The 25,775-nt window shown below is 20.5% G+C and overlaps 6 protein-coding genes across 6 annotated transcripts; 3 read left to right on the forward strand and 3 right to left on the reverse strand.

Annotated features, from left to right (window-relative positions):
- Window positions 1-821: 821 nt before the first annotated feature.
- Window positions 822-1,488, reverse strand: SRAE_2000416700 (Anaphase-promoting complex subunit 10; the record flags this gene model as incomplete). Its single annotated transcript, XM_024643004.1, has 2 exons — window positions 822-1,131; window positions 1,175-1,488. The coding sequence occupies 2 exons, from the start codon at window positions 1,486-1,488 to the stop codon at window positions 822-824; spliced, it is 624 nt and encodes a 207-aa protein (XP_024508719.1).
- Window positions 1,489-2,214: 726 nt separating this feature from the next.
- SRAE_2000416800 (Actin-depolymerising factor homology domain-containing protein) lies at window positions 2,215-2,709 on the reverse strand (the record flags this gene model as incomplete). The annotated part of the gene is made up of 1 exon (XM_024643005.1): window positions 2,215-2,709. One exon carries the CDS (start codon window positions 2,707-2,709, stop codon window positions 2,215-2,217), a length of 495 nt encoding a protein of 164 aa, XP_024508720.1.
- Window positions 2,710-8,430: 5,721 nt separating this feature from the next.
- On the reverse strand, window positions 8,431-10,943 carry SRAE_2000416900 (Mannosyl-oligosaccharide alpha-1,2-mannosidase; the record flags this gene model as incomplete). Its single annotated transcript, XM_024643006.1, has 5 exons — window positions 8,431-8,445; window positions 9,080-9,128; window positions 9,183-9,209; window positions 9,361-10,672; window positions 10,727-10,943. 5 exons carry the CDS (start codon window positions 10,941-10,943, stop codon window positions 8,431-8,433), a joined length of 1,620 nt encoding a protein of 539 aa, XP_024508721.1.
- A 3,095-nt stretch (window positions 10,944-14,038) lies between these two features.
- Window positions 14,039-14,662, forward strand: SRAE_2000417000 (Hematopoietic prostaglandin D synthase; the record flags this gene model as incomplete). Its single annotated transcript, XM_024643008.1, has 2 exons — window positions 14,039-14,090; window positions 14,139-14,662. 2 exons carry the CDS (start codon window positions 14,039-14,041, stop codon window positions 14,660-14,662), a joined length of 576 nt encoding a protein of 191 aa, XP_024508722.1.
- Window positions 14,663-15,779: 1,117 nt separating this feature from the next.
- On the forward strand, window positions 15,780-16,406 carry SRAE_2000417100 (Hematopoietic prostaglandin D synthase; the record flags this gene model as incomplete). The annotated part of the gene is made up of 1 exon (XM_024643009.1): window positions 15,780-16,406. One exon carries the CDS (start codon window positions 15,780-15,782, stop codon window positions 16,404-16,406), a length of 627 nt encoding a protein of 208 aa, XP_024508723.1.
- A 1,563-nt stretch (window positions 16,407-17,969) lies between these two features.
- On the forward strand, window positions 17,970-25,069 carry SRAE_2000417200 (Atrial natriuretic peptide receptor 1; the record flags this gene model as incomplete). The annotated part of the gene is made up of 6 exons (XM_024643010.1): window positions 17,970-18,968; window positions 19,010-20,237; window positions 20,289-21,329; window positions 21,779-22,522; window positions 22,559-23,914; window positions 23,958-25,069. The coding sequence occupies 6 exons, from the start codon at window positions 17,970-17,972 to the stop codon at window positions 25,067-25,069; spliced, it is 6,480 nt and encodes a 2,159-aa protein (XP_024508724.1).
- Between the last annotated feature and the right edge of the window lie 706 nt (window positions 25,070-25,775).

The raw sequence follows: 25,775 nt of genomic DNA on the forward strand, positions 1-25,775 counted from the left end.
TTATATTAACTGTTTAAAAATATTTGAGAAGTAAAAAAAAAGAACAATAACAATAGTTGGTTTTTAGATCATTTATCACAAGTATATTTATATCAAAATATGTAAATTCAAACAGAAAAGATCAGAGTATAACTTTTGCAATAAAATGAAATAAAAAATTAAACAATATTAAAGAAATTGTAAAAATTTATTTATTTTAAATATTAATACATTATATAAACTATTAAGAATATAAAAGTTTAAAGCAATATTATTTTAAACAAATTAACTAAATTCTAAAACATAAGAACGGTTTCATTGCCAACATAATTTCTTTTTGCCTTACTATCAAAAATTGATCTTTTAAATTGGTGATTTTATGTAAAAATAACATTTTCATTTACTGAATAACGGAAATTTTTAATAAAAAAGATACATATTTATTAAAAAGTTTTGTTTATTAAATCAAAATCTAATTTAATATATTTTTTTCCAATGTTACATTTTTTGGAACATAATTGAATTGACTTTTTTTTTAATTTAAACTTTTTTTTATATATTAAATATTTATTTAATATATTTTTATAAAAACAAATTGTTAGCAGCATTTTAACCAAATAGTTTATATAATAAATATATTGGTTATACACTATATATTAACTTTTACTGGGTAACTGTGTATTGAAAAAAAAAAAATTCCTTTTTTTTAAATTCTTTTACATAATTTTCAAATAATAATTTATTACTTCAAATATAAAAAAAATTTTTATTACCAATTCTCTTTTACTGTTAAAAAAATTGTAAAGGATAAAAATAATAAGTAGAGAAATATACAATATTTATTAACGGATAGCCATCATACGCGTTATTGAATTGGAACCCTTAACACTATACTTAATATTTGAAATTCGAGATAGTGTATCTAACGTTGAGTTTGAATTTCCATTTCCAATGACTCTTATAGATCTAATATGTGTATCACGACCATTCTGATGATTATGTTGTACCTGAATTGTAAGAACATAAGCTTTTAACGGCCTTTTTGTTTTTTTATCTCTGAGATCAACAACTTGCCATCCTATTGGTTCATTATAATTTAAAGCCAAAGTATCATCCATATCTTGAGCATTAGAACCAGCTTGAATAATTATTCTAAAATAAATATGTTTATATAAAACAAAAAAAAATACATTACTTTGATGGTGTATATGATTCATCTGTTTTAAAGTCAAGGTAAAACATTAAAAATGATATTTCAGTTGATTTTTGAAATTCAATAGTTACACGGTGAGGTTGTTGACCATCACTTTGCCAAAATAAATCTGTCTGATCATCTAATAATTGATTAATACCAAATCCATCTTTACAACTTGATAAAGACCATACTGCATCAAAAGTGATGTCTTTAACATCATTCGCATCACCAGGTATATACTGTCGCCAGGAAGATTCTACGAAACGATGATTCAAACTATCTGTCCGAGAACCAAGACTATCTTCATCAAACATAACTTCAAATTAAATTATTATTGTTTAAAGTAAAATTTTAAAAGATAAAATATTTCACATTGAATAAAACAAAAAATTAAAATAAAATAAAGATATTTAAAATTTATTAACAGCATAATTAAAATCATTCATTGAAAATGCGTTGGCTTAAAGATTATAAAGTGGCAACTTTTTCTTTTCAATAAAATGTAGATGATGATAACTGACAACATACAATAGAGATACTATAACTATAAGGATTTTGAAAATATCCCGTAGTTGAAGTGAAAAAATCAAGAAATGTTTGATAAAAAATTAAAAATAACTAAAAATCCTGGTACACAAAAAAAAAAAAAATTTTTGACACCGAATGATCTTTTAAATACATAATTTTGTAATCAGGCAACTCTTTTTCTGTCTATGGTTTTTTTTTTTCAGGGACAAATACAAAAAAAAATAGAAACATTATTTCAACAATATTTTGTTTCATCTATGAAAACAAATTTCTATATAAAAACATGATACAAAAAAAATTACCATACTATCTTCTCAACATAAAAAAAAATCACCATTTACAGAAAGGGAAAGTTACATCTCAGCAACACAGGTTCAATAAAAGAAAAGCATCTGCCAATATAATAAATTTGATATTTTTTTTTTGAAACAGTTTGATGCATAATAAAAAGAGAGCGAGAAATAAATATAAGTAAAAATATTGATAAGATCTCGTGTGTTTAAGAAACTTCTTTAGTTATCCTTATATTTTTCACTAAGCTTATTTAAAAGTTCTTTATGAGCAATTTCAGATTCATCAGAAACTTGAAATTGAAGGAATTTTTGAGTACCAAGAGCCGCCTTGATAGCTGAGGCAGAAGAAGCATATACCATCTTCTTTTTAATTGATGCTCCATCTGGACAAAGTTGGATAAAAACAATTTTATCCATTTTGGAAACACCAGCACCAGGACGATTGCATGAAAATTTGAAGTCAAAAACAGCATAACGACAGTCATTAAATCCATCAGTACGATCTTTTAAATCTTTTACAAAAGCCTCATAAGCTACTTTTGAGTTATCATCATAATCATCTCCTGAACCAACATCACCGGTAGGAACAGCAGTCTCCACAACAATTTGATTATCCTCAATCTTGTAAATTATATAACGTAAAGTACGTTTTCCCTCAGATAGTTGTTGAAAGGCATTTTGAACCTCTGAACTAACCAAGACTCCAGATGACATGTTTTAAAAGATAATAATAAAAAATAAGTTGTCTAAAAAAAAAATTTAAAATAAGAAAATTATAAAATATGAAAAATTTATTGAATAAGACAGTAGAAAAAAATTGAAGGACACGACAATTTAAAATAAAATAAAAAAAAGAAATATACATTGCCAGTGATGATCAATAAAGTTAAGAAAAATGAGTCAGTTTTTTTTTTTTTTTGAAATGACAAAGCCTATGAATGGTCGTCGCATCATAAAAATGTTAAACTGAGAGATGCGTTATCCCAGTTTCTTTTTAAGAGGTAATAGAATTTCACGCTGCTAATAAAGGTCAAAGCATTTCTTGTATTGTTTTAATTTTGATGATATCGATAGATATTTTTCTTTTTGTAAGAAGAAATCTGTGCCATTTTTGAAAGGTCGAAGAAATATATTGTTGTAAATTTATTTAGCACATATATAATATATATATGAATAATTGGTACTTTCATATCTTTTCAAGATTATCAATCTACTATATATTTTTAAAACAAAGAATTTTACCATATTTATAATGGTTGTTTAACAATAATTAAAAAATAATGTAGGCAAATTTTATTTTAAAATATTTGTAAACAATTATTTTATAATATAATATATCATTCTTATATTTAAAACAAATTTTTTAAAAAGTGGTCAACGTAACTCTGACATTTATAAAGTATAAGAAGTATAGTATATATATGTTGGGTATTTTAAATAAAAAAATCTATGAGTCTACATTAAGTAACAAAATACACAAAATTATAATAGTAGATAATAGTTGAGTAGAAAAAAATTAATTTTTATATTCTTATGAATAAATGGTCAAAATGAGTTGTCATAATAAACAAAAAAGGTACTTCAAAAAGACACCTTTATATGAATATGTGTATGTTAACATAACAATAAATCTAAAGTAATGTAGTATTTTTTTTTCTATCATTTTGGAAAAAAAAGGTATCTATATCAAGTAAATAAAAAAAAATTGTTAAATATAAATCATAAAAAAAATAAAATGTCCATATATAAAATCAAGATAAATAAAACATTGATTTTTTTATATAAAACATAAAAGAAATATTATTGAATATAATAATATTATTATTATTTCAAGCTTACAAAAGATATATTATAATATTTCTATAGTACAGTTAGTTATTCCAATAGTTTTCAGAATTTTTATTTTTCTAATAATAATTATACTAATGTAATTTTTTTTATAATATATAATACTTCTTAAAATTATTATTAATTTTTAAAAATTTTCATTTTTTTTTATGTTTGATTAACATAATAAACTAAGTAAAAATAAACATTGAATTAATTTATATTTGATCCAAGATATTTTTAATGTTAAGAAAGATATTATATATTATAATAATAGTACAAAATAAAGTATATGATGTATTACAGATGTTGAGAATATGATTATGGTTAAGTTATTGATGGGAACAATGGAGTTTTTGAAAAGAAATGGAAATGAGATGTATGCGCGAAGACATATACGAAACGCCATCTGTCCTCTTGTATTCACGCCAACAACTATGTCCGCATTTTCTACAATACTTTTTATAAAATATATATAAAATCGTACATATAAAATTTGTATATAATAAAATTTCTTTTTAATACAATTTACTGTATACTCACAATTTAATTGTATTGTATCATATTATTATTAAGTTCAAAACTTTCAGAAAAAAATGTATGAGGTATATAACAATAAAAAAAAAAGAAGATGATGGGGATGAATAATATTATCTGTTTAATTAAAATGAATATAAATATATTCAAAATTTCCCGAAAAAATATTTATTAATATTGAAAGAATTTTTATGATAAAAATTAGATAATATTGATAATTAAAAAGAAAATTTTGATAAAGAAAGGTAATTTGATTATTAAAAAAAAACAGAAAGGACTTATATAGAATGAAGACGTGTCAGTATTTTATATGAAGTTAAATACACATACAAAATGAGAGAAATCGAACAAAGGTTAAATTGAATATATATATATAAATATATATATGTAAAATACACATAAATAAGACTCATCATCAGCTATCTAAATAGTTTAAATGAAAGTTTTTGTGAGGAAACATCAATAGAAAGTAAACAATTATTTTTCTACCAAAATAAATGGACGTCGTCCAAGAATAACAAGTGTCAAGTAATAGTAGCTTGCTTTAAAGTGGATTATTATATGTAGATATAAATGCAAAATGTAAATAATATGAAGAAAAACTGGTAGCTCATTTTGTAATGACAAAAAGAATTGTCAAAATGAAAGAAGAATTGTAAAAAATAATTATTCAATATATATTATAAATTTTTTACTTTTTGTAATATGATATTATATTTAATTTAACGGTATTGGCATATAATAATTTAATTTATATAATGATCAAAAAAAAAATGAATAAGTGGAATTTTGAACAAGAAATTTAATCCTAGAAATAATTGTATATTGTGTGAAATAAAACACCAAAAATATTTGATTATCTTTTTTATTTGATATGGTAATGCAGTAATCATATATAGATATATTTATAAAATGTATAATAACTATTTCTATACATTTTTTCTTAAACCATTATAAAAATTTCTCTCAATATCATTTTTTTTTTGTGATAATGAGAAAATTTCTTAAAATTAAAATAAAACTAATATTGTGTTTAATTATGCATTTAAAAAAAATAATCAAATTGGTTATTAAAGGTATGATTTATCCTATAAATATTTGATAAATGTTTACAATGAAATAATTTTTGAGAATAAAAACAAAAAAGTGTTTTTGATTCATATATTTTAAAAAATTTTGTCCCATTATATTAGTCATAAAGAGGATGGTCTAAAAAAAATATTAAAATATCATGTAGTAGTGTTTTCAATAAATGTTTTGTTTGATCATTATTCTAAAATAAGAAAAAAAAATTTTTTGATTGAGATAAATGATAGAAAATAATTTTGTAGAAAAATAAATTTAGAAATAATCTTCTGTTAATAAAGTGAACAAATAAATGAAGGAAGACATTTGTGTTTAAGATCAATTTTGAAGTAAAGTGCATTAAATTAAAACAACACTTAAGAAAGTATATGTATTTAACTTTTCAATATGTGATGAACAAAAGAAGGATACAAAATAATTTATATAGAAGTCTTCTTTTCTTTGGAGTTAAAAATTATTAAACAAATATGTAATTCATTAGTAAATTGATGTCATACGCGTATTTTAAAACTTTTTTGTATGTAAAAAAATTGTATTCAGATTTTAAAAAAAAAAAAAATTCTTGTTTAAAGATGATTTTAAGGAAGAGCATAATGTTAATAATTAATAATATATATTATATAGTGATATTAATTTATATAAAAATATAAGAATTTGAAATACTTGGGTTGTACAAATAAACAAAATTAGGTTTGAAAATTTTTATTTGTACTTTTATGATAAAAATACTATTTATAAATATTTGATAATTAACAAATAAAAATACCCGTATCTATTACTTTTATAAATTCTAATGAATGACCCTTATGACAATATCTGGTCTATCAGTAGATTTAAATCTTTTTAGTATAAAATTAATAATTTTAGACCACTTTGAATTATATGTGGTTTACTAAAATGTTTCTGTATTATTGAAGCATTTTGTTTCTTAAATTTATACCACTTAGAGTCTCCAGTTAATGATTTTAGTATTCTTGATGATGATTCTTATTGAAAGTTTTTGGTTAATAACTTAGATTCAGTTAAAAATAGAAAATTATTCATTATTACATCATAATAGTTTCATCGTTCTATAGAAATTTTGTTTTTTTTCAAGTATAAATAGTATACTTCTATTTCTAATCTTAAAAGATCATTAGACATATTTTTTTAGTCAAAAATATCCCAAATAATATTAACAATATATCTTTTATCTATATTTTCATTTTTATAATCATGGTCAACTATATTGTTTGACTTGATAACATTAATAAAATAAGTACCAACAAATTTTTTATACAATTGTTTTTTAAATAAAAAATTAGGTTTTTTTTTGATATTTAATTACTTCATTGGAATAATAAATTGAATTCACCAAATTTGTCTTAAAAAATAAAATATTTTTCACTTTCAAAAAAAAACTTTAATACTACTTTTATATTCATTGATACTATTTTTATTATATATTAAATATTTTATTTCCTTATGCCATTTTGTTTTTGCGTCATTGCAATCAAATAAATAAAGTATTTATATATTAATATTATAAATATCTTCCGCATTACATTCATAAAAAGTTTTCTTATTATTTTATAAGACTTCTTTTTGACAAAAAATGGAGAGATTAATTTTTGCAAAAATAAATAAAATAATAATAAATTATATGATAGTTAAAGTATTAATAAAAAATATTTTCAACATTTTTTATATTTTTTTAATAACATTTTAAAAATTAATCTAAAATTAACACAATAAATTATTAACCAGGAACAAAGTAACTCTAAGAAAGGTGTAATAATACAATATATTATTTAACCTATACTTTAATTTATTCTCTATTTATATTTAAAGTAAAAATTAATAGTTATATATTATATTATATATAAAATATAAATGTAATTAGTTAAAATAAAAAAACTGTAAGTAAATTGTCATCAATTCAAATATAAATTCTGATCATTTCATTTAATCTTTATATATAGAAAACAAAATAATTAGTCAAAAATGTATTATTTTTTTTATATATCATGATTATTTTTTATAAAAATACATTAATTTTATACATAACATTTTTCTTAAACATTTCTATATTTTTTTTATATAAATTTTAAAAATTTTATTGTAATGAACAAATTTATATATTTAGAAATTTTTTATTTTTTTAATTTTAAAAATAATCTTCTCTTAATAATACTTTTAGAATAATTTTTGACATTCTTATTTTTAAATATACTTTTGTTATATCCACAAAACACTTTAAATTTTTATAATTTTTAAAGTGTATATATTTAATTTAGTTTAGAGGATATATCAAATAATTAAGTGACATTATCTTTATTATTTAAATATAATTTTGTTAAATATACAAAACACTTTAAATTTTTCAAATTTTTAAAACATATATAATGTAATTTAAAAAATGTAAAAATATTGCAATATTTAATATATATTAATAAATTTTTTAATTTATTTATATATTTCAATAACATTAAATAATTATTAGAATATAAAAATTAAATATTATTAGATTGAATCATCTCAAAACTTTAAATAGTTATGTATTCCATCTAGTGAGATTTCTTTGATGTGACAATTTAAATAATTTTGCTTAAACTCAACTTTTTCACTTATCATTTAAATTTTTTTATCTTTATTTTATCTTAAAATATTTTCTATGTAAATATTATATAAAATATTAAATCTTTTATATTTTATACATTGTTATTCATCCATAATATTTATAGCAAAAAAAAAAACATTTAGTGTAAAGAATAATTTATTTATTTTTTAAATTTTATTATAATATAAATTATTAGATAATAAAATAATAATTAATAATACTAACAAATGTTTTACCATTATAATTAATTAATTAATCTTACTTTTTCTCTTTTTTTTAAATGAATACCATAAATTTTTTCGTCAATTGTGAATATATGTAGAAAAAAAAATGTCTTTGGTTTACGACTAGAAATTGAAAGTTTTTGTTTTATTTCTTTCTTTTGACTAACATTTCAGACACTATAATTATCCAAAGATAAAAAAACTTTTTCTTTAAAAAATTTACAAATAAACATTTTCAAATAATACTATTTGTAAGTAACATTTATCTTGTTATCTTTTTTTTTCAAATATTTTTTTTATCTATATTTCCAGGACAATTATTTCGTTGTTGACGATATTTAGTTCATTCGTAATAGAATCAAAGATTACATAAATTATTTTTTCATTATCATGTTAAAAAATTAAGTTTTAAAAGATTATAACTTATTAAGATCGAAAAAAAAACATAAAACTTAAAATTGTTGGATTTTTCTTAATATATATATTTCAAAATTTGTCAAAAACGAAAAATACCATGGATATGTTATAGTACTCAAAATAAAAAAAAATAAAATTACCCCCAGACAATTTTTTTTGATAATCGCTATTTTAAAAAAACCATAAAGTTTTAAATTATATTACATATTTAACCTAATTTTAAATTATCATATCTAATTTCAAAATAAATTTTAAAAAAAGAAAAAACTACCATTGGAAATGCTTTCCCCAACCTTTTTATACCCTTATGTAAATTTTTGCTTAGAAAATTCTTCAAATTACAATATTGCAATAAATAAAAATTTTCGCTACAATATGTATTGTGAAGGCGTACCTTTTTAGAAAAATTATTGATCTTTCCGTGATAGAACATTTTTTTAACCCTAAAAAAAGTAAAAAAAAAAAATAAAAAAATTCAAAAAAATTTGTTTACATACAATTCTCGGTTATTTATATTTTTGGATCTAATAGAATATATATTTTTAACCAAAAAAATTTCTTTTTTTTTGGAATTTTTAACATTTGATAAAGAAAATCTAAAACTATGGAAATGTATCTTTTTACACGATCAACTAATGAATTGGCAATGGGTGGGCTTCTGTATTAAAAACCCACTTATCCAGAGGAATTTTATCATTAACAAAAGTAAGATATAAATATTTTAATGTTTCAGCGAGGAAAAAACTTTGTTGTGTTGGATCATAACCAGCTTCTGGGTTATAAACATTTCTTAGTCCATGATACCCAGCATCATTCCTACACCATTTCTCAATATTTTGTGCAATCTCCCAATTCCATTCTTTATATTTATCATTACCAGTTAATTTATAAAGATAATATATTCCTTCAATTACCTCGGGTCTTAAAAAATACTGAACTTCACCGGTTGAACTTGTAGCATCCTTAGTTGAATCAAAATGAAACATTTCTGGACCTAGACCCGTTTTAGAAAGTTTGTAACTATGGTAACATGTATTACCCAACTCTTCTGCTAATTCCATAATTTCTTTTTTTTCATTTTCATCAGTTGAATGGTATGCTTCAAGTGCAAACATACCAACTGAAAAACATGATAAATGACTCATTTTATTTAAGATTTTTCCATTTTTTAATTCAACTAAATAGGTAAAATTTCCTTTAGATTTAATAATCATTTTTTTTCTAATATTTTTAGATGCTTCTTTATACATATCATATGCAATAGTATCTTTTTTATTAGAAATAAGCCATTCTTTGAGTAAATACTCATAAAAAGAATCACCCATAGCTCCTAGAGATACTTCTCTTGTAACAAAATGTCCATCATCTTTGCTAAGGTAAAGACCATATAAATTATCAACTTTTTTTTGTTTTTCAATAATATTGCGTACATTAATTACTTTATTACGATAATTAGAATCACCAGTTATATTTGAAAGATAATCAAATTCAAGATGTAATGTCCCAACATCTGCAAGAATATGAGCATTATTTGTAACCCAACCATAATTCATTGTTCTATTATCTTTTGGTGTAACAACATTGTATGGTAAACCAGTCGGAGAGTTGAATGATACAATTAAAATATCAGCAACATTTTTAGCAAATATTTTGTAAGTTTCTTTACCAGTTAATGCAAATAATGAGAGAAAACCACCAATAAAACGAATAGTCATTTCAAACACAGATAAATTTCTAATAGCATCAGATGCTTTAAAATTTTTAAATAAATATTCTTCAGCCTCTTTATATTCTTTCATCATATCCATTATATATAAAGTATCAGCAGCATCAACTATTGTTGCTGGCATTTTTGGTCCACCAAATATTTCTTGACTTGATGCCATTTTATGAATTGAATTTAATTCGTTAGCACCCCATGCATATTTTTTATATCCATCCCATGCATGTTTCATCATTTTTTTAATAAATTCTGCTTTTTTATTATCTATAATATAATAGTGCATACATAATAAAAATAATATTTAATATATAAACATACCAATATTATTTTTTACTAATTTTTTTCTTACATTAATATCTTTAATATTTATAGGAGTATTTTCACTATTTGTTAAAATTTTATTATTGTCATTACTCTTTAATGTGTTATTATTATCATTGTTTGAATTTAAAATTGTTATAATACATAGAACAGAAATTCCTATAACAACTAATAATAGAAACAGTGATTTTCTATTAAAATACACTGTTCTCATCCTAAAAAAAAAAAACTTTTTATTTAAATTTATATTATATATATAAAAAAATATATGATATGAATATATTATTTAAAAAAATAATTATATATTAATATTATTAAAAAAAAAACAATATAAATGTTAAATAAAAGTACAATTTGTCTATAGTAAAAAATAATCAATAAATAATGCTTTTACTAAAGTAATATATTGCTAACAAACTATTAAAAAGAGTAATAAATGAGTATATCTATATGATGACTTGTCTTTTTAAAAAATAAAAGGAAGTGTAATATGTTAAAAAATCTTTATAAGTTATTAAAATTAATAACTTATTTTCTATTTTTTTTATATAGAAATATAATAAAAGAAGATAACAATTTAAATATGATTAAAAGCAAAATTGTGTTATATTCAAAAAAGTATTAAAATGCAAATATTTGTATAGATCACGATATTTGTGCCTACAATTTTATAATACAAGTGCAGGTCAGTATAAGAAAATATCGTTCATGATGACAATAAAATTTTAGTATTAGAATAATACAAATAAAATATTTATAAATGTACAAATATATAGTAAAATATTATAATGAATAAAAATTATATATAAATATTACTTAATTATTTTATTTACACTTATATTATATACTTATATATATATATTTTTTTTTTTTTGATTTAAAAAAATAAGAAAAAAAAAGTTGTTTTGCAAAAATATTTAAACTAAATTTTATAAAGTATAATAAAAAAATCTACTTATTTTTTTTTAACTTAAATATAACGACAAAAAAAAAGTACAAATAGATAAATTTTATTATATATATTGAAATGGTAGTTATTAAATATGTCTAAATTATTAAATGAAAATATATTGTTGATAATATTTTTATAATATAGAAATATTAATGTTTTTAAAAAAAATTTTTATACAAAAAAAAAGAAACCCTTAATTTATGTGTCACATTAATTTATTTTACATTATAAAATAGTCATTGATTTTACATTTTACTATTAAAAATATAATATTTTCACTTTTTCAAAGTGATTATTGAATTTAGATAAATGTAATCAAAAGACATTAGTTCTTTTTTTTATCTAAAATTAAATAAAGGTAATTAATTTTAACATGCATATGAAATTAGAAATTATTATATAAAATATTGAAAATGTATATTGTTATGATAAAAATATGATAAGAGAAATACATAATGTATAAGTATACCTATGCTTATGCGATTCTTAAATAATAATTTTATTTTTAGATGATTAAATTGAAAAAAAAAATATTTTTATAATATTACCATTTAATTTAAAAATATAATACAATTTGTATTTTTTATAGTGAAAAAGTTATACAAACAACTAAAAATATAGTTATATATTGTGCAAGAAATAAAATTTTAGTAAATAAATTATTAAACAATATTAAATAAACTTTTTTTTTTTTAATAGTAAAAATAAGTTTTATGTTTTTTTTTAAATGATTACAAAACTAAAAATATAAAAATTTATTATCAATATTTTAAGATAAGAAAATAATATGAATAATAAAATATCTATTAAAAAGTGTAAAATAGTAAGAAACAATTTATTAAAAATATATGGCTTTAAAATAATGTTAATCTTTTTTTTTATTAAAATACTTTAACATTTTAATAAATTTTTTTTATTTATTTCTACTTTAATAATGTTGACGTTAAGCACATTTTAAAAAGATTATCCAAACTATAATCTTTTTTATTTTTTTAAAAGTATTATATATATAGATAATTAAATCATTGACATTTGTTAAAATCATTAATTTTATCTAGTATTTTTTTTTTAATCAATTAAAAATAAGATATAGATTTAACTATATATTATATATATAAATAAGTTAATTCTCTATGGCATTATATAAATGTCCCAAAATACTAAAATGTTGTATATTTGTATAATATTAAATATATCAGTATATATGTTGATAAAAGATTAGTTAACATAAAATAAATATTTAATAGAATATAGTATAAAAAAGATTCTGTTGATGAAGAAAGTGGAGAAAAATATTGGAAAGAAAAATATTGGCAATGAATATAAATTGATTAAAATATAAACTAGTTTTTATAACTACTTTAATTGTTTAGACAAATATCTTTTCTTTTTAAAATTTGCCATAACATACATATTTAAGTGGTATTGTAAATTGTATTGATAAAATATAAAGATGGACAAAAAAAATTATGTAAATGAGGAAAAAAAATAAAAATATGTATAGTCATTAGAAACTGTAAATTGTATATATATATATATATATTTATATATTTCTTTTTTTTTTCATTTATATTTATTTAAAAAAAAATTTTTAATGGTAAATTATTTTCATTGTTTACTAGTAAAGCATATGATTTAGAATTAATTTATAAAAGATATAAATATAGTTTGTCTATATTCTTCTTTTCTATAGATAGAATATATTTATTTACAGTTGCAAATATTTAAAAAAAAATATCGATATATTTGTATAAATTGATCAAAAAAAAAACAATATCTTATATTTTGAATTATATATTTTTACTTTATAAAAAAAATAATAATTAAAAAAAATGTATATTTATTAAATTAAAATAATACAAATGCATCATTACACTTCATGAAAAAAAAAACTTTTTTTTTTGTCACAACATTGTTATTATGGTAATATACATTTTTTTTTAAAAATAGATTAAAAATAATTTTTAAAATATATAATAAATATAATATGCACAATATGTAGAAATAAATCAAAATAAAAATTCTTTTTATTTTATCAAATGTTACATTAAAAATTTAAGTTATTTTTAATTTTATTAAGCTCACGTGGTACAATATGAGCAGTCAACATTATTAATATATAACCTTTATCGTCTTTTAAAAGTAATTAACTTATCAAATTGGTTCACATCTTGTACTCATTTTAATTTTTTCCTATTTTACTATAAAAATCATACAATAAGATAGTATAATAATATAATAATTCATAATTTTACTATATATATATATATATGTATAATATAATATAATATAATAAAATTTAATCGTTTATATATTATATAATGATAATAATTTATTTATTATAGATATTTAAAATTATGTCTAATAATGTTTGTTATAAATTAATATATTTTGACAAATTTGGTAGAGGTGAATTAAGCAGGATATTATTTAACTATGCTAGAATTAACTTTATAGATGTTAGAGTTCTTTCTCATGAATGGGATATTATAAAAGATTCAATGCCATTTCAACAATTACCTGTACTTGAATTTGATGGAAAAATTCTTTTTCAATCAGCAGCAATTGAAAAGTATCTAGCCAAACAATTTGGATATATGGGAGAAAATGATTTTGAAGATGCTCAAATAGATCAAATATTACTTAGTATTAATGATGTTATGTTGAATTTTAATATTTTAGTAGAGGCAAAAAATTCTACACAAAAAGTTTGGATGACTAAAGAATTAATAAAAAATTCGATAACACCTGCTTTAAAATGTTTTGAAAAATTATTAAGTGAAAATAACTCATTACACTTTGTTGGAAATAAAATTACCCTTGCTGATTTAGCAATGTTTCATTTTTTATGGTTTTGTAAAAATAGAATTTCTCCCTCAATACTTAATGATTTTATTACCATAGAACAATTTTATAACATGATGATACAGGATGAAAAATTAATGAATTATATAAATACAAGAAGAAATCATCCTTTTTGAAAATAAAACCATTTTTATCATATTATCGTAATTTTCTTTTACATAAATATTTATTAATATTATTATTTACATTATATAATTAATTATTATTATTAACCATAAAATGATTTTATTATAAAAATATTACTAATGTTTTGTGTATATTTGATAAACACATTTTTTAACATCTATTTTGTACTTAAAAAAATTTAGGTCATAACTGTTAAATATTATAATAACATACTTTTATAATTTTGTTTATTATCAAATGAAAATTTTTTTGTTTCTAAAAACATTATATATAATAATAATAATATCAACAGACTATTTGCACCTATTTATATATAAAAAAAAATATAATTGTTTTACCTTAAATAAATATATATTTAAAAATATTTTTTTTTATCAAAATATTATAATTTCTATTTTAAAAGAAATTTTATATTAATAAATAATGTTTTTACTTTTTTTTATTTTTAATATTAAAAATAAAATATAAATCTTCATTATTATATCATGTGAAATTTACTTTACTATAATAATATTTGATAGTGATATAAAAATAGTATACTAATGAGAAAAAAAAAATACAATATAGTGATTCCAAAGACGATTAATAAATATTAAACATTTTTCAAGGATACTTTAACTATTCATTTTTAATATCATTTTTATCTATTTAAATGATAAACTTTTCTTTTATTTACATTTTAAAATGTTTAGGAGGGCTATTTTACAACATTTTCGCACAAAATTATATCAAAATGATAAGTAGATTTCAAAATGCAACTTAAAAAAGATACATAAATTGATAAAGTAAAGTAATAATGTCATGTGGAAAGGTGGAATGTTATATTTTTATATATCTAAATAGCGTTAATTTTGTTTGTCAGAAATATATTTCTCTCTTTATATCATACCTTTACGACCAATTTTAACCAAGGTAATTATAAATTTTTAATCTCCAAGGACCATAGAAATATATTTATGTTTGATTATTTCTTTGTGTAAGAATGAACAAGTAAACAAATAGAATATTCGAGAATGATAGAAATAAATATATAAATAAAGTAAAATTATCATCTATCACAAAACATTTTAAACTTTTAATAAAGTTTTTTTTTATATTATTTACAATATGCCTGTTATTCCACAATATACCTTACACTATTTTGACCTTATGGGAAAAGCTGAAGTAACAAGAATGTTATTTAATTATGCTGGAGTTAAATTTACTGATAATAGAATTAAATTTGAAGATTGGCCAGCATTAAAAGAAAAACAACCTTTTGGACAATTACCAGTATTGGAAGTTGATGGAAAAGTTCTTTTCCAGTCAAGAGCTATTGAGAAATTTTTAGCAAGACAATTTGGACTCATTGGAAATGATGATTTTGAGGCTGCTCAAGTTGACCAATACATTCTTACAATTGATGATGTAATGATAAATTTTAGACCAGCTTTTATGGAAAAAGATGAAGCAAAGAAAGCTGAACTTATGAAGAAAGCATTCCAAGAACATGGTGTTCCAGCACTTAAACGTTTTGAAGGATTTTTAGCTAAAAATGGTACAGGTTACTTTGTTGGAAATGGTGTAACATTAGCTGACTTTGCATTATACCAATTCTTATTCTATATTAAAAAGATGTCATCTGAATCTGCTTTAGATAACTATCCAGAATTAAAGAAATTTGTACAAAAAATGTATGGAAATGAAAAATTAAAACCATATCTTGAAACTAGATCTGAAAAATTATTACCTTAAATAATTATTTTTATTCTTATCGATAAAATTTTGGTTATAACAAAAATTATCATCAATTAATGTGATACTTTAACAGTGTCAAAGATCAATATAAAAAGTTCATTTTGAGTTATCTATATATTTTTTATTGAATTCCTATTACTTAATATTAATTTATAAAAAAAAAGTATAAACGTCATCGAAATTTATACTTATATTTTTAATATTAATTTTATTATAGGAAGTTATTTTTATTTTTGTGTACTTCATGTTTACATCTAAGTAAAGTAAAGAATTTTTAGTATGTTAAAAAATTAATTAACAAGGAACAATCATTATTTAGCTTTCCATTTTAATAATATTTTAACATTTTTGTTTTATATATTTTTATATATAAAAGTACAAAGTGCAGAAGGAAATATTATATTAAAAAAAAATTAAATTTTATAAAATAAGTATTTTGAAATTATTTATTTATTTAAAATTTTAAATAAACTAGTATATTATTTTCAAAGATAATTTATATTTTTTGTTACAATTTCAAGGTACTATGAATGTTCCGGTTTTTTGCCATTTCTAAAAATTTTTAAAAGACATACAACATTTTTTTTTAATAAAAGTAACCAATAAATTTATATTCTAATTATTAAAAAATATATTTACTATAAAACTGGTAATTTTTATCATTATAACTTTCTTATTAAAACATAATTTATTCTAAAAAAGAAAAAATTTTAAAATTATAATAATATTATTAAAAGTATGGAAGTAATTATTGTAATTTTATATGTCCTTGAAATATATCATAATATTTTTTTTTCTTTCAGCTTCAATAAAAATTTAAATATATTTTATTTTAATACTACTTCTAAAAAATTCAACAAAACAATTTTTAGAGATATAAATAAATTTCTTTTATAATAACGCATTGCTTTTAACAAAATGTATTTAAAAGTTTAATTTACACCTAGGTGAACAAAAGTTAATTTGAAAAATTGAATGAGAAATGAATTGTATATTAAATATTTTATTTAGACATTAAATTAAAAATAACTTTTTTTTTAAATTTTGTTATTTACAAACTGTCAGTATATAACATTTCTACTTTTGATAGTACAAAAAAATAATAAACTATGAACTTTAAAATTATTTATATTATCAAATTCTTACATAACTATGTTTAATATTTTATTAGTCTTATCATAAAAAATTTTTTCATTTTTATAATTATGTTAGTGATATTAATAATTACTTTTATTTAAAAAATAAAATATTAATACAATGTTTATTTAAGAATAAAAGAAAAATTTTTATTAAAAATCTTTAAATAATGTGATTAATACTATGGTACAAAACATTATCCACCTACATTAATTTAAAATAAAAGATGTTTTTCTATAAATTAAAATAAATCTTTATATCATATCCTCAAAAACAGATAAATCCTATTTAAGGAAATGTTTATCAATTTAAGTTATAAAATTTTTAATCTTAACTTAACAACAAAAAGTAGATAATTAAGAATAATAATATTAAAATAATTTTTCTTCAATTTTTCTATCTAAATATTTTTTTTTAACAAAAATGTTATTAAAAATTTTATCATTAATTTTATTATTTAATTTAATAACTGGACAACAAACAAATACAACATTGGCTGCAAATCTTCTAAATACAACAAAAGTAATGAAAAGTTTTAATATACCATCATATTCTGAAAGAACACCATTTCCATTTAATGGATCTATAAATGTTAATGTTGGTTTTCTTATATCTAAAGGTGATGCTGATTATGAAGATACAGTTGGTTATTATAAAACAGCTTCAGCTATAATGATAGGATTAGAAGAATTGATTCATGCTGGTTTTATTGATACAACAAAAGTTCAATTTAAATTTTATTTTCGTTTTTCTAATTGTTCTGTTTTACAAGGTACAAAAACAACAATAGAATTATTACAAAATGATAATGTTGATGTTTTTTTTGCCGTTGCTTGCCAGGAATTGTCTGATTTTATATCTGTTATTTCTACATCTTATGGTACACCACTTTATCTTTGGGGTCCACCTATAAGTACATATATTGTTAATTCAAATGAAAAAAGAAGTGTTATTAGTACATCAATTAGTATTGAAGATTATTCAAATTCAGTAAAAAGTTTAGTAGATTATTTTGAATGGAAAAAAATATCTATTATTTATATGACTACAACTCTTCATTCTGTATGTGGTAATATGCAAACTAATTTAATTAATACTGTTTTAACTACTACAAAAACTGTTGTTGTTTATTCAGGTTCAGTTAATTCATCTGGAGATTCTATGGTTGAAAATTTATTAGCTATATCAAATGTTTCTAGAATTGTTATTGTATGTATACCTTCAAATGATTTAAAAAGAAAATTTATGTTAACAGCATATGATATGGGTATGACAAATGATGAATATGTTTATTTAATAATTGATGTTAATGATACTGTTATTGAAAATAGTGATGATTCAATTCCTGTATGGAAAGATTCAAGTAATTTACAAGATGACAGAGATGAAGATGCTCTAGAAGCATTTAAATTTGCCTTACTAGTAAGTTTATATTTAAAAATTTAAAAATAAAAAAAATTAAGATTGATAAGACAGCTGAAAATAATGTTGATATGAAAAGATTTGCAAGAAATATTTCTAAAGGAATGTTAGATTATCCTTTTTATTGTAATGAAACTGAATGTTTAAAAAATTCTAAAGATCCTAATTTTCATTATTCTACCTATGCACCATATCTAGCTGATACAATGATTTTATTTGGTTTAGCTTTAAATCGAACTTTATCAACAACTCCACTTCTTTATACTGATAAAGATATTTTAAAAAATAATTCTGCATACTCTTTTGAAGGTTTTTCTGGAAATGTAGTATTAGATAATAATACTGTTAGATATGGATATTTTTTTGTTAGATATATTGGAAATGATTCAAAAATTTATACAAATATGATAATAACTAGAAATAAAAATCAAACTTATTATGTACATTCATATGGAACATCAAATGAAAATAAAATGTGGTGGAATAGAAAAGATTTCTCTAGACCTTTAGATACACCTTTATGTAGTTTTGCAGGAAATAAATGTCCAAAAACATTTTGGGAAGAATATTTTATAATAATAATAATTGTTATAATAACATTTATAGGTATACTTATTTTTTCAATAATAGTTATTATTTTACTTCGAAGATATCGTATCCGTCAACAACGTCAATTAGATATGTTATGGTTAATAAATTATGAAGATTTAAAATCTATAAAAAGTAATGAAAGGATGTATGGAAAAAGTGTTATTTCCATAAATGATAGCCAAAAAACATTAAATAAAGATATTGAAATTTTAAACAATAAAGATAATGAGTTAAATTTAAATGAAAGAGATAATAGAAGGCATATTGTTTATAGATATAATGATGAGACAGTTGTTGGTGAAAAATTTCCAAAATCAATTACAATCACATCAGCAGAAAGGAATCATTTACGAATGTTAAGAAATATTGATCATGAATGTTTAAATAAATTTGTGGGACTCACTGAATCACCAACTCATGTTATTGGTGTATGGAAATTTTGTGTAAGAGGTAATTTAAAAGATTTATTAAAAAATAAAGTTAGAGAAATTGATCCATATTTTGTGGTTGCATTAATGAATGATATATCTTCTGGTATTCAATATATACATTCTTCAAAAATAAATTGTCATGGTAGATTAACATCAAGTTGTTGTTTACTTGATAGTAATTATCAAATAAAATTATCTGATTTTGGATTATCATTTTTAAGAAAATATATAAAAAGAAATTTTGAAGGTATTTTATTAATTATTATATATAAATAAAAAAAAATATATTTTTTTTTAGAACAATTATATACTTCTCCTGAATTGTTAAGAAGTCAAAATGTATTAGGTACAAAAGAAGGTGATATATATTCTTTTGCCATTATATCAAGTGAATTATTAAATAAATCTTTAGAATGGCCTGAAGATGAAATTAGTCATACCAAAAATGATATAATTACAAAAATAAAAAATTCACGTAGAGGTACTTTTAGGCCAATAATAAGTTATGAAGTTAAAGAAAGATGGGTAGGAAAAGTTATTAATATAATAAAAGATTGTTGGGATGAGGATCCATTAAAAAGAAAAAAAATAGAATTAGTAAGAAAAATGATAAAAAGTAGTATGAATAATAAAAAAATAAGTATGATGGATTATATGTTTAATAAGATGGAAAATTATGCTTCACATTTAGAATCTGAGGTAATGGGAAGAACAAAAGAATTGATGGAAGAGAAAAAGAAAAGTGATATTCTTTTATATAGAATGATACCAAAAAGTATAGCTGATGAATTAAAAAGTGGAAGGACTGTTGCACCAGAATATTTTGAATCAGCAACTGTTTTTTTTTCAGATGTTGTTAGTTTTACTAATCTTTGTGCTCAATCTACACCTTTACAAGTTGTTAGTTTTCTAAATCAACTTTACAGTCAATTTGATGAAATTATAGAAAGATTTGATGCTTATAAAGTTGAAACTATTGGTGATGCTTATTTAGTTGTTTCTGGAATACCAATAAGAAATGGTAATAAACATGGTGAAATGATTGCTAATATGGCATTAGAATTTATGAAAGCACTTCCTTTATTTAAATTGTCATACTTTCCTGACTATAGGTTAAATCTTCGTATTGGTCTTCATACTGGACCAGTGGTAGCTGGTGTAGTAGGTCTTCAAATGCCAAGATATTGTTTATTTGGTGATACTGTTAATACAGCTTCAAGAATGGAAAGTAATGGAATGCCAGGGTGTATTCATATATCAAGTGAAATGTGTGAACTTTTAACACAATTTGATACTTTTGAAATTGAAAATAGAGGTGAAGTAATGATAAAAGGAAAAGGTATTCTAAATACATACTGGTTACTCGGCAATATTAATGATGATTTTAAATTAAAAGTTAATAATAGTAATACTGTAAATACGAATGATAAATAAAAGCGTTTAGTATATAAGATTTTTATTTATAATAATTAACAATATTTTATTAAATATATGAAATGAAATTTTTTTTTTAGCAAAAAATATATAAAATAGATTATATAAGTAATAGAAATTAAAAAATTATAAGTATAATACTTCCGTTAAAGGTAAACTAGAGCTTTGACGTTAAAGAGTAATTGATGGATGATAAAAGAATAAGGATAAATAAAGATAACATTTATCATTACTAAAATATAATATGTTATATATTTGAGATGAATAAATTACTTAAATTAATATTTTATCAATTTTTTTTACTACCATTTTATTATTTTGTTAATGGTAATGAAAATATATTAAATGTTAAAGATATCATAAAATCTTTTCAAATTCCTTCTTATCAAAATTTTACACCATTTCCATATAATAATTTAACAATAAAAGTTGGTGTTCTTATACCTGAAGATAATGAACAAATATCAAATACTATTGGTTATCATAAAACAGCTTCTGGTATTACAATTGGATATTATAATTTAATTGATGCTGGTTTTATTGATAAAAATAAATTAAATTTTGATTTTTTTTTTAATAAAATTAATTGTGAAGAATTATATGCTACTAAAATTGCTATAGAAATGTTAACTTCTAATAAAGTTGATGTTATCTTTTGTCCACCATGTAAAAAATTAGCTAATTTTATTTCAATTATTTCTACTGTTTATAATCGTCCTGTTTATTTATGGGGAACTACCATTGATTCATTTATTACTACAACTAGTGAAATTCAAACTGTTATCAGTACTTCTATATCATCATTAGATTATACATATGGAATAATAGAAATTATACAATATTTTCAATGGAAATATGTAGGATTTATTTATATGGTTACTACTTCTGATAATACATGTTTAGAAATACAACGTGATTTTATAACTACTACATTAGCAAATACAAATATAACAATTCAATATGTTATTGAAATTAATAGTACTACTTCTAGTATTAAAAATATTTTAAATGAAATAAAAAATTTAGCTAGAATTATAATTGTATGTATACCAACTGATATATATAAAAGAAAATTTATGTTAACTGTTTATGATGAAGGTATGGCTAATGATGAATATTTATATATTTTATTAGGAACAAATAATTCTGTTTCACAAAATAATAATAATTCTACAGCATTATGGGAATCACAAGAAATATTAAATGATAATAGAGATGATGATGCATTAGAAGCATTTAAATATGTTTTTATAATGAATAAAGATGGAAAAAATCCAAAAACTAATATAAATGATTTTTCAAATAAAATAAAAAGATATATGATTGAGTGGCCAGTTAATTGTAATGATACAATTTGTTTAAATAATATAAATAATTCTAATTTTGAAGCATCATCATACTCTTATTATTTAACTGATGTTATGATGTTATATGGTATATCTTTAAATAAAACATTATCAACTGAACCTTTAAAATATAATGATGGTATGTTAATAAAAAATAATTCATTACATGTAATGGATGGATATAGTGGTACATTAAGAATGGATACTGATGGAGTAAAATTAGGGTATTTTAATTTAATTACATATAATAATAGCCGTGATACTGTTAATTTATTAAAAATTTATGAAAAAAATAATGATAAATATGTAATAGAGATATTATTAGAAAATGAAGATGAAATATGGTTTAATAGATTAAATAAAATAAAACCAAATGATGAACCTCAATGTGGATTTAAAAATAATAAATGCCAACTATCATTTATTCAACAATATAGTATTTATTTAATTATATTAATTGTAATTTTTGTTATATTAATAATTGGAGCAATAATTTTAATTGTTTATATAAGAAATTCTAAAAGAAAACAACAACAATTACTTAATAATATGTGGTTAATAAAATATGAAGATTTACAATTAATAAATTTAAAAAAAATACGTTCTGGTAGAACATTATCTAGTACAAAAAGTATTGAAAAATCATTAGATAATTTTAAATTACAAAATACAAATGAGACAATTAATATAAATAATGATGATCCATTAGAAAATGAAAATAAAAGATTTATTGGTTATATATATAAAGAAGAATTTGTTGTGGGAGAAAAATTTCGTAAATTTTTAGATATCAATGATAAAATATGTGCTCATTTAAGATTTTTAAGAGAAATTGATCATGAAAATCTTAATAAATTTATTGGTTTAACAGAACATAGAAAATATATAATTTCTATTTGGGGATATTGTACAAGAAGAAGTTTAAAAGATTGGATAATTAATAATAAAAATGATTTGGAACCATTTTATATAGTTTCATTGATGAATGATATAGCTTCTGGAATATTATTTCTTCATACTTCATCAATAGGTTATCATGGAAGATTAACACCATCTAACTGTTTATTAGATAATCATTTTCAAGTAAAAATTACTAATTTTGGTTTAAATTTTATTTCAGAATTTTATCAAAGAACAGAATATGGTAAAACTTTTATTTTTTAATTATTAATAAAACTTTTTTTTAGAACAATTATATACAGCACCAGAATTATTAAGAACATTAAATTTAAGTGGAAGCAAAGAGGGTGATGTATATTCATTTGCTATAATTTCAAGTGAATTATTAAATAAAGCACCAGCATGGTTTTATAAACATGAAAAAATGTTAATTCCAGAAATAATATTGAAAATAAAAAATTCAAGATTAGGTAATTTTCGACCTATTATAGAAGATAATTATGAAGAAGTATGGGTTAAAGATGTTATAAGATTAATCAAAGATTGTTGGGATGAAGATCCATTACGAAGAAGAAAGATAAAAGTAATAAAGAATATGCTTAAAAGTGCTGTAAAAGTTAAAAACATTAACTTGATGGATTATATGTTTCAGAAAGCTGAACATTATGCACAAGAGTTGGAAGAAGATGTCAAAACAAGAACAAGAGAACTATATGAAGAAAAAAAGAAATGTGATAAATTATTATATAGAATGATGCCTATAAGTGTTGTTGAAAAGTTAAAAGCTGGTGAAGCTGTTGCACCAGAATATTTTGAATCAGCAACTGTCTTTTTTTCAGATGTTGTTAGTTTTACCAATCTTTGTGCTCAATGTACACCACTACAAGTTGTCAGTCTTTTAAATCAACTTTACAGTCGATTTGATGAAATCATAGAACAATTTGATGCTTATAAAGTTGAAACTATTGGTGATGCTTATTTAGTTGTTTCTGGAATACCAATAAGAAATGGTAATAAACATGGTGAAATGATTGCTAATATGGCATTAGAATTTATATATGCATTACCATCATTTAAACTATCGTTTTTACCAGATTATAGGTTGAATCTTCGTATTGGTCTTCATACTGGACCTGTAGTAGCTGGTGTAGTAGGTCTTCAAATGCCAAGATATTGTTTGTTTGGTGATACTGTTAATACAGCTTCAAGAATGGAAAGTAATGGAATGCCAGGGTGTATTCATATATCAGAAAGTACCCAAAAACTTTTATCTTCTAGTGATATTTTTAAGATCAATCAAAGAGGAGATGTTTTAATAAAAGGAAAAGGAAATATGTTTACATATTGGCTTATTGGTAGGGAAAATGAACCTGAAAAATGGCTAAAGGAACCTAATTAAAATCAATTAATAAAAAGTTAAATTTATTTACTTTATTTACACATTGAAAAAAAATAACCAAATTTTGTCGTATTTAATAAATAATTTTTTTTAGAAACTTTAAATAAAATTAAGCTTTCTGATAATCCTTAAAAATGATAAAAGTTAAATAGAACAAAAGCTTTATTAAAAACAAGGATAGAGAAGTTGTAACTAGTGAAAGTTAAAAACGAAAGTGGAGAATATTTTTTGAAGCCACACAACTTTCTTGATGCAATTGAAAATATTAATGTAAAAATAACTATTAAAAATCAGATTTTTACAAGAAAATTATCATGTCTATTTTTTTGTTAATTAAACTTCTTGAACTTGAGATATAATGAAAAATATATCTTAAAAAAGTTTCAAGAACATAACTTTTAAATCAAATAAGTGAGCTTTTAGAAAAATAAAATTGCATGCGCTAGATTTCTTCAAAACTTTTAAAATATAGTATCCATTAAAAATGTTTCCAAAATATCAAGTATTCTTGAGATATATTACTTAGTATTTTTGCGCATCTTATTTATTTTTATCATTTTTAATATCTCCATAATTTTGAAAGTATAAAAACTAACAAGTAAGTTGAATTCAAAATTGACTTATACCTATATCTATTTCGAAGAAAAATAAAACAAATGACAAAGATTTTTTCTAAATATTCATTCTTTCCGACTTATCAATATTC

This window comes from Strongyloides ratti (assembly GCF_001040885.1).
Source record: "Strongyloides ratti genome assembly S_ratti_ED321, chromosome : 2".
Classification (NCBI taxonomy): Eukaryota; Metazoa; Nematoda; class Chromadorea; order Rhabditida; family Strongyloididae; genus Strongyloides; species Strongyloides ratti.